This window comes from Mytilus galloprovincialis, chromosome 11 (assembly GCF_965363235.1).
Source record: "Mytilus galloprovincialis chromosome 11, xbMytGall1.hap1.1, whole genome shotgun sequence".
NCBI classification, from domain to species: domain Eukaryota; kingdom Metazoa; phylum Mollusca; class Bivalvia; order Mytilida; family Mytilidae; genus Mytilus; species Mytilus galloprovincialis.
The window spans coordinates 12246123-12262814 of NC_134848.1; the positions used below are offsets into that span (position 1 = coordinate 12246123).

At 32.3% G+C, this 16692-nt stretch overlaps 1 protein-coding gene across 1 annotated transcript; it reads left to right on the forward strand.

Moving 5' to 3' along the window:
* Nucleotides 1–1854: 1854 nt before the first annotated feature.
* LOC143052035 (uncharacterized) lies at nucleotides 1855–16211 on the forward strand. Its single transcript, XM_076225009.1, has 12 exons — nucleotides 1855–2396; nucleotides 3065–3217; nucleotides 3965–4123; nucleotides 5770–5922; nucleotides 6346–6507; nucleotides 7642–7773; nucleotides 8536–8691; nucleotides 9221–9385; nucleotides 9979–10143; nucleotides 12932–13108; nucleotides 14964–15125; nucleotides 15978–16211. Exons 1-12 carry the CDS (start codon nucleotides 2195–2197, stop codon nucleotides 16193–16195), a joined length of 2004 nt encoding a protein of 667 aa, XP_076081124.1. The 5' UTR covers nucleotides 1855–2194; the 3' UTR covers nucleotides 16196–16211.
* Nucleotides 16212–16692: the final 481 nt, after the last annotated feature.

A 16692-nucleotide genomic window follows, 5' to 3' on the forward strand; every position in this document is an offset into this window, starting at 1 on the left:
TCTTCATGTCTATTGAAAATAGGAATTCATGTATTTCTGCTTTCTTATGAAAGTAGTCTGCCTCGATGAATGATTACTATAAGGTAGACCCATACTTGTATATAGTTATTTGTTACAATATATGTTTGAAACCAAATTGATAATTTGTATTGTCTGTTGTTTTATTAATATATTTCAACAAGACAATTATTTAGTGTTTAAGAGATGCCTCTGTAAATAATTAACATTATTATTACTCATAAATCGTAAGAGATCCGAATGTTGCAAAACAATTTTATATTAGCATGTATAGATATTTTGAATTTGAAAAAATGAGAAATTATTCTAATAATCAGAAATGACGTCTATTTTTTTTCGAATTCTTTTCAGCATTGATTGTTAGACCAATTCCAACATACTGTAATCTCTTCGCAGAACTTTTGAAAGCTATTCTTTATGTCAGTATTGCATAAATATTTTTCTTAATTCTCAGTGATATTAAGTATCATAAATATTTTCCCCATAATTATGGCTTAATAACAGAATTTCGCCGTGCTCATTTTTTTATGCTGATGCGGTGTAAATCAATCAACAATCAATTAAAATAAGAGAATTAAGAAAATTTACAGGGATATCTTTCATATGGAATATCTTTTTACAGCCAGGTAATGGCATCTTAACACATCAAATATATTTGTCATGTCATTCCTATGGTTTTTATATTAAAATGTTAAAATTTTAACTTATGAATGATATTTTATTCAAGAAAGGAAAATGAATATGACTATGACTTATTATACGTTCTCCCTTTTCATGAGTCTAAACTTTTTATCGACATTTGTTTTGGTCTGTGTTACCCCAAATTTTTGATATTTTTACCTATTGTATCTGTTTGTTTTGTTCACGCATCATTGTCAATACAATGAAATTTGATGCGACAGTCATACAAGTGAAAGGTTTAGCTAGATATAAAACCAGGTTCAATCCACCATTATCCACATAAGACAATGCCTGTACAAATTCAGGAATATGACAGTTGTCCATTCATTTGATGTGTTTTAGCTTTTGATTTTGCCTTTAGATTAGGGACTTTCCGTTTTGAATTTTCCTCGGAGTTCAGTATTTTTGTGATTTACTTTTTAAGGTGGTACCCAACACCTTGACAAAAAATAATTTTGCTCGTTTAATTTTCATAAAGTTTTGACTAAATATTTACTTTCAATTGATCATTTGAAAAAAATTCAAATTTTTAAAAAACTTGAACTAATCACTTTCTCTGAAAAATTTGGTTGGATATTAGTCCAGTCGATTTGTGCAGATTTTTGACAAAATTGCTCAGATTGTGGTAAAAGCATGAAATTTGGAATAGTGGTAGTATATGTCATGGACAACATTTTAAGCTATGGACCCACTCTGAAAGTCGAAATTTGCGGAAGAGGTAGCCATTTTAAAATGGCGGCCGTTTGATCTCTATAGATTAATAAAAAAATATATGAAAATAATATTAGAGAAGATATTGACATGAAAATTGGGTAATAGAATAACAGTGCTGATTCCAATTGTCTTGTTGAACAAAGTTTATGGAAATATTACCCATATTGAATGGCGGCCATCTTGAAAAATCTTTGTATTTTTTAAGCCAAAAAGGTAGTCATTATTCGATGAAAATTTAAAAAAAAACAATGTGGAAGATATACAAATGTATTTGTTTGAGCTATGTAAACGGGACAAAAAGCGAGCCTATGACCCCCTCCCTCCCTTCCCCCGAGTTATTATTCTGTTTTGTAGAGGGTACAAATTACTTTATATTTTTCGACAATGTACATGTCTCAAATGTTCAAAAGTATTAGTTTTTCTAGCATTTTTATTTAGCATTTGATCGACCACTGAGATATCAACAACTGAGTAGTAAGTGCTTCGGTACTGACATGATTAACAAACTATTTTTAAATTCTCCGTTGATAAATTAAGAAATTATAAGAAAAAATAAGGTTCAAACTCAAAAAATCAAAATCAAAGTTGTGACCTCATTGATACAGAGAGCAGTTGGATGCCCTCTCATTGAACAGCAATATACTACTGAATTTAAATGAATTTCGTACAGACTTTGCCAAAACTAAAAAATGAAATATCCACGAAAATTAGAACTCACGAAAATAAATGAATCTACAGTAATGGAAATATTGCTATCTATTTACCTACTAAAACTGCAATAATGAGAATTATCAAATTTGTATCTTCCTCTGCTGGAGGAACTACACAAGTACCATCTAGTGGAGGAACTACACAAGCGCCATCTAGCGGAGGAGGCCAGGGGGCAGGAGGATGCCCTCCCTTTGATGTGTCAGAATGTGACATGAACTGTGTTAGTATGGATGACAACGGATGTTTGAGTTGCAATTGTCCGGCGTCAACAGGTTAGATATCATATACTGGAGATGTACGAAAATAATGCACCGTGGGAAAAGAAAAATCCGCAGTAATTAGAACATTGCTATATACTTTTTATTTTAATCTAGAGTGATATTTAAGGACGCACCTTAATGATAATTGTCAAAATAAGTACTTTGTTAATAGGACTTTGATTTGAAAAGGATAATGACCATCTGGAATAATGACTCGTACATGTCGTAGATTTAGAAAGCTAGCCTTTTGAGAAAATCATGTAATATCCATTTATTAGTACACGATTAGCTTTTATAAATTAAATAGATAATTATCAAAATCATCAATTGAACAGCCAATTCAAATAATTTATTTTTTGCTTTTATTTTCTTTCTATCTCTTATGATATAATATTGGATATCATTAGTCAAGTAGCTCAGTACTTTGGTCCTGTCATGAACATTATGGTTGATTTAAATTCTCTAAAAAAAACTTAAGGAAATCATTTGAAATTAAGGAATGTATCTCCCTAATGCATGTATCTGATTCGTATCTGGCTTGCCTATATGTTCAGTATCTTACAGTTATACCTGCCCAAAGATGTTTGTATAAGGGTTCGGATTTTGAAATTATAAATGAACAACAGTAGACAAATTATGGTCGAAATCCAAAATCTGCAGTCAAATTATCAATATTTCAGTTGCTCCGTTAGGAGGAACTACTCAAGCGCCATCTAGTGGAGGAGGTCAAGAAGCAGGTGGATGCTCTCCCTTTGATGTGTCAACATGTGACATGGATTGTGTTAGTATGGATTCCAATGGATGTTTGAGCTGTTATTGTCCAGCATCGACAAGTTAAATATCTAGAATAATATTTATTGTTTTTTTTTAAAGATTATATAATTGTGCTTTCAGTTGAATTCTTAAACGCACTTACGACACGGATACTGTAAATCAGCTTAATTTGCAAGCGATTTTTTTTAGAAACTCTGCACGGAGAAACATTACGCGAATATAAATCGTCGCGGAAATGTCAAACTTATGTATCTTTCCTTACTAAACTACATCAAGTTAATGAGAAAATCGAGAAATAAAATAGCTGCGAAGTGGAATAGAAAGGGTAACACGCAAACTAAAGTATCCGCGAAAATAAGTTGAAACTGGTATAAGAACTAACTTAGGGAATCATGAACACTCTCAAATATTTTTAAATCCCATGTTATTATTTATGATACTGTCAGAAGCCAGGATTCTGTAATTTGGTGTTGAAAGCTGGCTGCTGAGTGCCAATACAATTATTAATAAGAGGGTCGATGGTCTTTAGAGTTCGCGGGATTGTTTTTATTAATCACCGCATTGCTTTGTGAAAGCACAGATGCTTTACATTATCTTAAGGGAAAAATGGGAATAGCAAACATAATTAAAGAAACAATAAAGTTTAGAATGTTGAATCAATTAAAACAAATAAACATTTATGAAATATAGAAAACACAGTATTGAACTGAAATTCAGATACACTTTAAATACACTTGAACACCAATTATCTATAATGAATGTCCTAACTGGAATTAAACAACTTGTTGTTTTCTTGCTCTCTTTAGTTAGTCCAGGTGCAACAAATTCATCTAGTTCAGGAAATCAGACGTCTGGAGGCCAGGGTGCAGGAGGCTGTCCACCATTCGATGCTTCAGTCTGTGATTTAAATTGTGTTTCAATGGATTCATCTGGCTGTTTAACTTGTAACTGTGCAGCATCAACAGGTAAGATAATTGTGGGGCCCTTTATAGCTTGTTGTTCGGTATGAGCCAAGGCTCCGTGCTGAAGACCGTTTATTGACCTATAATGGTTTACTTTTATTAAATGTTATTTGGATGGAGAGTTGTCTCATTAGCACTCACACCACATCTTCTTATATCTATTTGTTTGATAAAGTCATTAAGAGTGCACACTTCATGAGGTTATATGGACGTCCGAACAATAAATTATGTAGTTTATAAAGTTAAATGTTCAAGGCGATTATAAGATTATTTCAAAACAAAATTGCAACCACTTTAGTTTCTGTTTTTAATCTAATTTGTCTGTTCCTAATCGATCTATGGAATTTTGAACATCACTAAACTAAAATAGTGGTTATTATCTAATTACTACCACAATTTCATATTAATAAGTATTGTAATTTTCCTTGTTATTAATAAATGTAATATCAGTATTACAAATCTAATCTTAAATCAATCATAATTCTATCTTATTTTTGGGAGTTTAATTTTACAAATACAAATCAAATCAAAACTTTGTGCGTTGAGGCTTTGGCTAACTTGGCTGTGCATTTTTATGTGTTGGATTAGGTTGTTTTATGTAATGTATCTGTTTTTATTCTGTAGTTTGTCACCACTTCAGTTTTAGCATGTATAAATAATATAGTCATTTATTAATAAAATTTACTGTTTGCAAAAGTATGAATTGTTCTAAATAATAAGGATGTTCTTATCCCAGGCAGAAAACCCTGGCTGTGTTGGGCTCATCCTTTTGGAATTTCAGGTCCTTAGTGCTCTTCAACTTTGTACTTGTTTTGGCTTTCGGGCTTTTTTCGTCCGAGCGTCACTGGTTGGTCTTGTGTGGACGAGGCGCATGTCTGGCGTATTAAAATTTAGACATGGTACCTTTTGTTAGCTATTATTCGTGTGTTTTTCTGTCCTATATGTTTTTTCATTTATTTGTATTGTAGTCTTGTCATGTAAAGTTGTCATTTCAATGTTATATTTAACATTGCCATAAAAGCGGAAGGTTTTGCATGCCACAAAACTAGGTTCAATCCACCATTTTTTTTCTTAAAATGTCCTCTACCAAGTCAGGAAAATGCCCATTGTTATATTATTGTTCGTTTTGTGTGTGTTTCATATTAATATTGTGTTTCTATTGTGTCGTTGTTCTCTTCTTATATTTGATGCGTTTCCCTCAGTTTTAGTAAACAGAATTTTTTCTCTATCGAGTTTCGAACAGCGGTATACTACTGTTGCCCTTATTTAACTACTGTCGCCTTACTTTAGGAAGGAAATCATTTTATTTTAAAAATGTGTCTTATCGGCAGTGAGGATCTTGTGGTTGGTATAGCTTCTATTGTACGTCATTTTCATGTAAAGACCACTGTGTTGAATACGTCATTGATGCTCTATAACGCTTTAAATGCATGCAAGCTACTTGTAAATACCAACATTAAGCATGCAACTGGTTAATCTGTTCATCTGCTACAGTTTGGAAAATAGAACAGTTGGGAACATAGTTTTCTTAATTTAACATACAGTTTTTAAAACACTGACTTAGTTTTTTTGCATTTAACACAATGGCCATAAGTATGAATGTATCAATTTTATGGAAATGAATTCTAAAACCTTTTCAATATTTGTAGTCGTACCTTCAGGGGGAACTACACAAGCACAATCTAGTGGAGGAGGCCAAGGAGCAGGTGGATGCCCTCCCTTTGACGTGTCAACATGTGACATGGATTGTGTTAGCATGGACGCCAACGGATGTTTGAGTTGTAACTGTCCAGCATCTACAGGTAAGGTATAGTATAGTGTGTGTTTTTGTTTATAACCGTAGATTTCAGAAACTAGTTTTTTAGTAAATGCTTAAGTTGTTTTTTTTATTTAGAAGAACCGCAGATATTTTTCTTTCTTTCTATAAAGATGAATAAAATAACAAAAGGTGGAAGCAAATATCGCCACAACAACTGGAGCATAATGTTGGCCAATTGTCATGCAGGTATTGTGTGAAATCATAATGGTGTCTCTCTGGAAATGTGGGATGTAAATGTTTTAAAAACAAGTAACCTAAGGAAGATCACTTGTACTTAAAAATTAAGTATACACATTTAGGGTGTGTTTGGCAGGTAACCTGCATGTTAGAGAATGTGAAAGCAATCATTTAAGTTCATCAAAAAGTAAAATAACCAACTGGAATCTTAAAAAAAAAATTTTTTTAGTGGCACCGACAGGATCAACAATAGCTACAATCACAGGAAATGGATCTGGAGGAGGACAAGGTGCGGGTGGATGTCCACCATTTGATGTTTCAACGTGTGATATGAGTTGTGTTGTTATGGACTCGAGTGGATGTCTTAGCTGTAATTGTCCACTAACAACAGGTATTTTTTGATGTATATCATAGCTCTTAAACTTCGAAGGGAATAATATTTAAAAAGTTGACGTGATGTATACAATTTTCTGACGTCAGACACGCGAATAAATGAATGTGTTTGTAGATACATGTTTTTGTGTTCTGTTAAATTGTCTCTTTTAAAATTGTTACACGATGATGACTGCTGTACCCATATTTTGACTATTTTATTTATTACGTCTGTTTAGTTCACGCATCATTGTAAATATAACAGAATTTCATTAGACTGTCATCAAAGTGAGAGGTTTATCGCTATAAAACCAGCTTTAATCCACCATTTTCTTCATTTGAAAATGCCTGTACCAAGTCAGGAATATGACAGTTCTTGTCCATTCGTTTTTGATGTGTTTTGTCATTTGATTGTGTCATGTGATTATGGACTTTCCGATTAGATTTTCCTCTGAGTTCAGTATTTTTGTGATTTTACTTTTTGCTTATATCAACACAATTTAATAAATCAATATTATTATTATTGCATATACAGGAAACTGCCTTTATATTTAGATTTAACTTGTGTCTGATAGTATCCTTATAACACAGAATGTTTCAATTGAATAAAACGTTTCTAAAGTAAAATAAACATATCCGGTACTTTGAGTTCACCAGACAACATTGTTATTACATGTACCAATAGGAATACCTGCTGTATAGTTTTAAGGTACCTAACACTACAGGGAGATAACTCTGTAAAGTCAGCTAAACATTTTAATTACATTGTGTTGTAAAAGGAATATTAAGCTTCTCAATGATTAAAATTGGTGTTTTTCAAACTCCTATATAACCAGTGTAATTTTTCTGACAAAATGGTTGGTTCAAATTTTGAAAATTTTGATATTTTTGTTTAAGGGTCAAAGTTAATACTTTGACAAAATTTTATGAAAATTAAACGAGCCAAATTAATTTTAGTGAAAGTGTTGGGTACCACCTTAAGGTAAATAATGTATGGATCAATAGATTTCAAAAGGTTGCATCAGAGTACAGACGAGCGTCGTTGTCAGATCAATTAAATTGAAGCGCAGACACAAAATTGTTATGTTCATGAGATACACATTATGATAGTTAATAAGTTAAATTTTAATATCATCTGGATCTAACACAACAGTGGTAACAGGAACTACACAGTCACCCCAGGGTGCAGGTGGTTGTCCAGCTTTTGATGCGTCAACCTGCGATATGAGTTGTGTTGCCATGGATTCTAATGGATGTCTAAGCTGTCACTGTCCTGACACAACCGGTATATGAATTACAAAAGTAGCATTTCATTAAACATTTGCCGGCACATACAACATACACATTCTATCATCTCAATATACTTTCCTCTTGAATTACGTAGAAAGTTTTCATCTTTCATTAACATACGTTAAACCAACATGAAAAAGCTTAGTATAGGGGCCAGCGAAAGCCCGCCTTTGGGTGCGGGATTTTGTCGCTTTATTAATAACCCATTGTTGGCCTTTGGCTGATATCTTCTCTTGGTCGAGTTGTTGTTTCTTCGACACATTCTCATTTTCATTCTCAATTTAATCGATACAAATTAATCGTAATAAAGCATATCATGTTCAACGATTAATAACAGTCGGAATATGTATTAAGATATATTGTGTTAAGTAGAATATATATATAATCGGTCCCAAGAATGATGATAAGTTCTTGAATACATACTTTTATTTGATATTTATTCCCTACATCATTGTTTATCTATAGACAAAGGATGAATTCAGGCTTGATGTATTGTAAAGACACGTTTTAACTGTTGAAAACCTGTGTTGTCGCCTTGACGTTTAGCTGTTGTAGTATTTTGGTGGTGTAGAATAAACTCATCATAGATACCAGGATTACAATGTTGTTTGCTAGATAAACGTTTCATCTATCAAACGACTGACAATTGAATCTCGAATTAAAAAAATTAAATTGAAACGAAGACAAAACATCTTTACGTTATTGAGGTTCTTGTTTAAACAATACCCATCATGATTCTTAATTATTCAAATTCCAGTATCATCTGGATCTAACACTACGGTTTCAACAGGAACTACACAGTCACCCCAGGGTGCAGGTGGTTGTCCAGCTTTTGATGCTTCAACTTGCGATATGAGTTGTGTTGCCATGGATTCAAATGGATGTATAAGCTGTCACTGTCCAGATACAACCGGTAGGTAAATTACAAAAGTATCTTTTTATCTAAACGCGACGAAATCAAGATATCCAATCGTAGTACTAATTTATCGTTGGACATGGAGAAAAATCCGTCCCTTCGAAACAATTATTAAATGCAGTAGCTCTATGTATACGGGCCCTTTTGCGACACGTACATCATAAACCATCTCTTTGCACAATATACAATTCACTTTTGATTTTTTGTGTATTACATTAATACCTACAAAAAACCAAAATGACCATATAATACATTTATAAAACTAAATTGCATTACTAGTAATAAGAAGATGCTATTCAACAATAAATATCACGGAGTAAGTAATATTGTTTAAAGTAGAATACATTTATGAATATAAAGTGAAAATATCAACTTATTCAAGATGATAATTTTCCAGGAAATAGACAGTATAGGATGAAAGTATTATTTTTTCAAAACAATCCGTTAAGGTTAGCATATGTTTATCATATTCATACATTTCTCACACACTATCAAAATATTTAAATGCAATATACTATTGATGAAGTGGCTTCTGTGACGACAACTGCTGCTGCTTCGGGAACAACAGCTTCACCAGGAAGTGGACAAGGAGCTGGTGGATGTCCTGCCTTCGATGTGTCTAGTTGTGATATGAATTGTGTTTCTATGGATTCCAATGGTTGTCTTGGTTGCAACTGTCCTGTTTCAACAGGTAAGTTGTGTTTCGGGTACTTTTCTTTTAAATTTTCTGTCTCTTGTTAATTCAGTTTAGTGGACATATTGTAATTTTAAATGTGACTTAACATTTTGAGTAGTCTATAGCTTCTTTTGTTGTATGGAAACCTTTCTATTGTTGTAGTTTAATAATATAATACGTTGATGTGCTAGAATTAAATCGTGTTGATAAATATATGTATAATTTATAAGTTAATGCACAAACATTTCAGATTCATACTAAATGTATGTGTGACTCGGGGAAGTATTTGGCTTACTTTTTTTTAATACGGCACGTTTCTTTTGTTGAAGATAGTTGATTTACATGTAGGCGTCAGTGATAGTGTTTTGCTAACTATAATATTGATTTTATTAACACCTCTATCTATTCATATAGGAAATAAAGTCCCACAAGTAAAGTGATAAAATTGCTCATGACGATCCTTTATCATGAAAAATCAATTATGTTTTGACAATAATGCTTTTTTGTTATTAATCTTTCTCTTAACTATGTTAGCATGAGTATTTTTAATACATGAAATTCTCTCACGAGAAAATAATTTGAATAAATATGAAATTTTTTTGATAAAGTGGCTTCTGTCACGACAACTGCTGCTGCATCCGGAACAACAGCTTCCTCAGGAGGTGGCCAAGGAGCTGGTGGATGTCCTACCTTTGATGTTTCTTCTTGTGATATGAGTTGTGTCTCCATGGATTCAAATGGTTGTCTTGGGTGTAACTGTTCTGTTACAACAGGTATGATAATACCATTAGACATTTCTCTTTCATATAATATTATTATACTTTAGTTAAATTCTTGCTTTTGATTGGTTAATACGAGGGTAGATAATTTACTCTATCTCATAGAAAATACTCTAGTAACCTTCAACCTCTCAACTCTCAAACTGTGTCTCAGATTTCCAAAAACATCAATAGAACAAATTGTATACCCAATTGAATTTAGTGATCTCTTATGATATGATGTTGCAAACTTTATTGAAGATTTATGAGAGAATGAAATACAATAGGAAAAAGCTAAGACACAGTTTTGGAAGTCAAACTGTGTTGTGCAAGAATCTATAAAATATTTTGGGATGCTATGAATAACAAAGAAGCTAAATTCATTCAAGTATGGACATCATAATATAGCAACTAATTACATAACAATTGATTATGCAATAATTATGTCATGATGAAATTATCACAATTTGAAAGATTATTCTTTCTTCTTTCTTTTGGTACCTCATTTATAAAATTTAAAGAAGGATGAGTGGAATTACATCAGTTTAAAGATGTCTGATTGGGGATGAAAAATCTTTGTATTGTGCTACCTTAATACTTGTAATATGTTCAAATTAAGCCTTAACGACCCTAGTTTAGAAAAAAACATCCCATGCAGTCTCAATTTCTGAATTATAGGTTTTGGAGTCAATATTTTGTTATGACCCACTTATTGAATATTACAAAGTTTCAATATTGTAAAAAGATAGCTTCATAGAATAGAATAGAATAATGTAATTCTCTACAGTTCATGTATGAAATTGATGTATAAAATGTACTCTGAAGTATCCGACCGTGAGTAGGTCCACAACGTTTTATATCACCAGCTTTAAGTTTGCGAGAATTCGTTATTATCGGATGTGTCTACTTTTGTGTTTCAAATGTCTGGTTATGTAAATGTATTTCAGTTGTTTCCTGTAATTAGTTAATACTTCAGCTTTATCATGTACATCTTTTGAATATTCATTTTATTAAATTTACTGTTTGCAAAAGTATAAATTACTCTAAATTATAGGGATTTTCTGGTAACTTAACAGAAAACCCTTGCCGTTTTTGGCACAACCTTTTTGATCTTTTGGTCCTCGATGCTGTTCAACTTTGTACTCGTTTCGGCTTTCAAACTTTTGTATCTGTGCGTCACACATAGGTCTTGTGTGGACAAAATACACTTCTGGCGTATTAAAATTTTGAACTTGTTGCCTTTTGTTGGCTGTTGTTCGTGTGATTCTTTGTCAATTGTGTTCTCCAATTTATTTATATTGTAGTCCTGTGTTGTCATTTTGATGTTATATTTCACATGGCCATAAAAGTGCGAGGTTTGGCATGCCACAAAACCAGGTTCAACCCACCATTTTTTCCTTTAAAAATGCCCTGTACCAAGTCAGGAATATGGTCATTGTTATATTATAGTTCGTTTCTGTGTGTATTACATTATAACGTTGTGTCGTTTGTTTTCTCTTATTTTTGAGTGTTAATTCACATTGCGATAAGACGTGTCACGGTACTTGTCTATCCCTAATTCATGTATTTGGTTTTGATGTTATATATATATGTTATATTTGCTATTCTCGTGGGATTTTGTCTATATGTGTTACATTTTAGTGTTATGTCGTTGTTCTCCTCTTATATTTAATGCGTTTCCCTCGGTTTTAGTTTGTTATCCCGATTTTGTTTTTTGTCCATGGATTTATGAGTTTTGAACAGCGGTATACTACTGTTGCCTTTATTTAGGGACATTATTAATTTCGGACTATGCGTCTGGTCGGACTTTCGTTTGTTCGTTCGTTTGTTCGTTAGTCGTTTGTTCGTACGTTCGTCTTTCCCGCATAGGATCAAAGTTTTTGGTTAAGGTAGTTTTTGATGAAGTTGAAGTCCATGAACTTGAAACGTAGTACACATGTTCATAATGATATGCTCTTTCTTATTTTAATGGCTTATTATATTCTGACCCAATTTCACGGTCCACTGAACATATAAAATAAAAGTGCGAGTGGGACATCCGTGTACTATGGACACATACTATTTCACTACGATCCGTTTTAATTTGAACTTCTACATGACATATGTATTTAATGACGTGAAACGTAATGTTAGCCAAAACGTATTATCATTTAGAGTTTTTAACTTTAAATTTATTCTGAATTTTATAAAGGAGTAGGTCCGGTAAGGACCGATTTTGGCCTCAAATTTCAGTTTCATCTGACGAAAGATTTTGACTACTTTTTAAACACTTAAGTGTCAATTTCATATGATCCAATTAATTTATGTGAAAGATTTTAACTTATTTAGTCATTAAAAACGATCCGATTCAGGCTCAAATATGAGAAATCTACCAAATATGCGAAAAAATGTCACTTTTCAGATGGTTTTTGTCAAAAACGAAAGTGGCCGCATTCGTGTTCATCCTCAATCTTTATATATGTTATGTATTATCATCAAATACAACTTTCATTTCAATATTTTGGATGAACACGAATGCGGCCACTTTCGTTTTACACGGAAACCGTCTAAAATTTAACTAAAATGCTGAAATTGTGAAGATTTCAGTAATTTAGCATGAATTAATGGTGCTAGTTCTCAATATATGTGCATTGTATTGTCAAAAAGAGCCCATATTTATATAACAGAACCTTTCTACTATCCAATAAATGACTAAAAGTTTACATTTTAACAATTTTATAAAACTGCTATATTTTGGGGCCAAAAAGGGGTCTTCCTGGACCTACTCCTTTGATATTTACAATTTTGATGTGTATTTTATCAGTCGCCCCATCATCTACTGCGGCACCTTCTGGAACTACTAATGCGCCTCCCGGCACTACCGATGTGCCTTCTGGCGGAAACGGAAACAATGGCGGTTGTCCAGCTTTTGATGCAAATAAGTGCGACATCAAATGTACAAAAATGGACGTCAATGGCTGTCTTCATTGTGAATGCCCAGGTTGGTTTTCAAATCATTTTTGAATGTGAAGATGTTTCCTTGTGAGTAAATTTTGGATTTGTAAAAATGTGATTTCACAATATATTAATCAACATCATTTTCTTAACCAGGACATAACGTTCAATGGTAAAAATAGCCTAATTGCTTTAAATATTTTTCAGTGCTTTTGTACGTTAACTGATAATATTTCAATAAAACATAATGTTTTCTATTAAGTAAACTTCTATTTTCAGTTTTTTTTTATACCTTACTAACATAAATTTGAACATGATACATTCTTATTTACAAGAAATATTTGTGTTGACCTTCTATAGATAATGTAAATATATTGACTCCTACGAAAATAACTGACTTGTCAGATATTATGCATTTAAGCCAACCTTCTATTTTCATCAGAATTTTCAATGTAAACATATTGATTCGAATTTGGTACGAAACATTCGTTTAATATGGTTATTAATAGCGATCTACATCTGTATAGTATTAGGATTAACATCAGGATTGTAAGTCGCTGAGGAGCGCTTTGGACGTCACAAAATTATCAATTTTATAATTGGTCAATTACGTTGCAGTTTGACTGTTAGTAGCAGAAGATTTCATCGGGTCAGTGGTCAGAGCTTAGATATTGACATGTTTTGTAACTTGCCTCACTTAAATGCGCCGTTGATACTTAGGCAAATCATTAAGAAACTGAGATTCCAATTAACTCCGATTAAGCTGACCTCAAATAAATTTGTATGATTGAAGCTTGCGGCATTTCTGAATTTTGAAGGATAAACAGCTGTTCAATTCAATGTGTTCATTTTTATTTATTGAAATCATTATTTAACGAAAGTAATTAAATTTGGTAGATATCAACCAACAGGGAAAAAAAAGGAAAGCTATCGACACCAAAAGGATGGAATAAATATGAGATGTAACATATGCATAAACCATCCGCTTTCATGATCAATAACAAATATAACATATTGGAAAATGATTGCAATTCGATATCAGAATGAAAGGGATTCTAACAAAAAAAAACATTTCACCTTGATAAGATAGTTATGGAACCTGTCCCAAAAGCTTGTGCTCCTTGTCAATCAATTTTGCAGAACCCATAAATATGGATTGGGATGTAAAAATCTGCTTTCAAGCAAGGACAAATTTTAAATACTATCATATGGTTACAAAATTATAGATCGTAAAGGGTCAGGATGTCATTTTAAAGAGAGATAACAATTGGCAAAACAAAACAAAACGTATAGATAAATGCTCAACAATAAAAAGATAAAAGAAATATAGGTAAAAACAACATAGAACAGTGGGGTGTTAAACTATAAACTAAGAATAAAAAAAGATTTTGAAGATGAATAAAATATAAAGAAAAATTGTAAACGAATTAAAAGATAAAATAAATAAAGGACCCTCATAATTGTTATCATGGTATTTAAATAGTAAAATCACAAAAATACTGAACTTAGAGGAAAATCTAATCGGAAAGTCCATAATCACATGGGAAAATCAAATAACAAAACACCTTCAAAAACGAATGGACAAGAACTGTCATATTCCTGACTTGGTACAGGCATTCTCAAATGTAGAAAATGGTGGATTGAACTTGGTTGTATTGCGCTAAACCTCTCACTTTGTATGACAGTCTCATCAAATTCCGTTATACTTACAACGATGTGTGAATTAAAGAGACATAATAAATAAAATAGTCAAAATATGTGAAACAGCAGTCATCACCGTGTTACAATTTTAAAAGAAACAATTTAACTATTCTTGTGCTGCCAAGGAAACAAATATACAAACTTTCAATTTTTACCCCTTTTCATTTATAAAAGCCATTAAATATTTTATTTTTTTCTAGTTTCCAACAATAGCACAGTTAATACTTTTGGTCCTGGCACACTTGGAAGTGGTACAGGGGGTACTTCCGGTAACAATGGTGGTTGTTCTGCAATAAATCCCGGATGTGATATAAGCTGTCTTCAGATAAACAGTAATGGATGTGTAATATGTTCTTGTAAATGTACGTGTAACAAGTTAACTACATAGATTGAAGTTTATTATTGTTTTAGTGAACAATAAAGGCAACAGTAGTATACCGCTGTTTGAAACTCATAAATCGATTGAGAAAAAAAAAACCAATCCCGGTTTAAACTGAGGGAAACACATCATAATATAAGAGGAGAACAACAACACAACATATAATGTAACACACACAGAAACGATAATGGCCATTTTTTTCTGACTTGGTACAGGATATTTTAAGAAAAAAAAATGGTGGGTTGAACCTGTTTTTGTGACATGCCAAATCTCCCGCTTTTATAACAACGTTGAATATAACATTAAAATGCCATCATTACATGGCAGGACTACAATACAAAAAAATAGGAGAACATATAGGACAGAGAAACACACGAATAATTAATTGAGATTGTAAATAAAGGAAGTCTATATATATCTTTTCCAGTGGTAGATAAGTTACAGTCCTACTCTGTGCTAGTATATAACTCATCTTAGCATCCACAGTAAACTAAATTGTGTAATTGTGCTAGACGCGCATTTCGTCTACAAAAGACTCTTCCGTTGCAATCGAATAAAAAAGGTAAAAAGGCCAAATAACGTGCGAAATTAAAGAGCATGGAGGACCCAACATTCCTAACAATTTTGCCAAATACAGTTAAGGTAATCTATTCCTGAAAAGCTGTTTCTGCTAGGCATACATTGAAGAGACAAGAAACACAAATTAAGAAAAAAATGGTGGTTGTTTTAAAATATATCACTGAATTTTGATTTCTTAAAATTGCCCCAAGTTTTTGGTTTCAATTTTGTTTCTGACTATTGTTGAATCATTAATTCATTCCCTTTTTGATTTCAGCAACATCAATGAAACCGTTGGTTCTTACAACAAAAGCACATGTCACACTTGCAATAACAACCAGAGCCCCAGTGACAACGACAGCCATCCTGACAACAAAAGTACCAATGGCAACAACAGATTCAAATGTATGTCCACCAATCAGATGTGTTGCTCCATGCAATGTTGGAATAACATTCGGACCAGATAATTGCCCTATTTGTAAATGCAAAAATTAAACGAACTACAAATGTAGACTTGGAATTATTTATTACCACATGATATTGATAATGAGATTTTCAGATGAGAATTTTCAATAAACTAATCATGAGGAAAGAATTTAGTCAAAGGCTTTGCCTATATCGAGTTCAGAATATTAAAAAAAATTGATATCTTGATATCTTGAAATCAAATTATGAGGGTCTTGAAATTGAGTTTTGGGGGTTCTGAAATAAAACTAAATACATTGAAATTGAGTAACGGATGTTCAAAAGTATTTGAGAATGTCTGGCATTTGTTTTATACAGATTCTAAATTTTCAGTAAAGCTGTTTTGATATATTTAGGTTAAAATTATTTTGGTGAGCCCATGGGGATTCTTATTGAACAATGAATATTGTTTTTGTAACAGAAAACACTCTAAATGTAGTTAGGTTTTAAGAAATAACAATTAAAACATAATTGCTGGGAACCATTGCAGTTATGTCTATCTTAATGGATTACCACGATATAATTCC

Excerpts from the sequence above, each read along its gene's own strand:
- LOC143052035 (XM_076225009.1), top strand. The coding sequence starts at position 2,195 with ATGAGAATTATCAAATTTGTATCTTCCTCTGCTGGAGGAACTACACAA. Across the intron at positions 2,397-3,064 it reads CAATTGTCCGGCGTCAACAG|TTGCTCCGTTAGGAGGAACT; the intron begins GTTAGATATCAT and ends TCAATATTTCAG. Across the intron at positions 5,923-6,345 it reads TAACTGTCCAGCATCTACAG|TGGCACCGACAGGATCAACA; the intron begins GTAAGGTATAGT and ends AAATTTTTTTAG.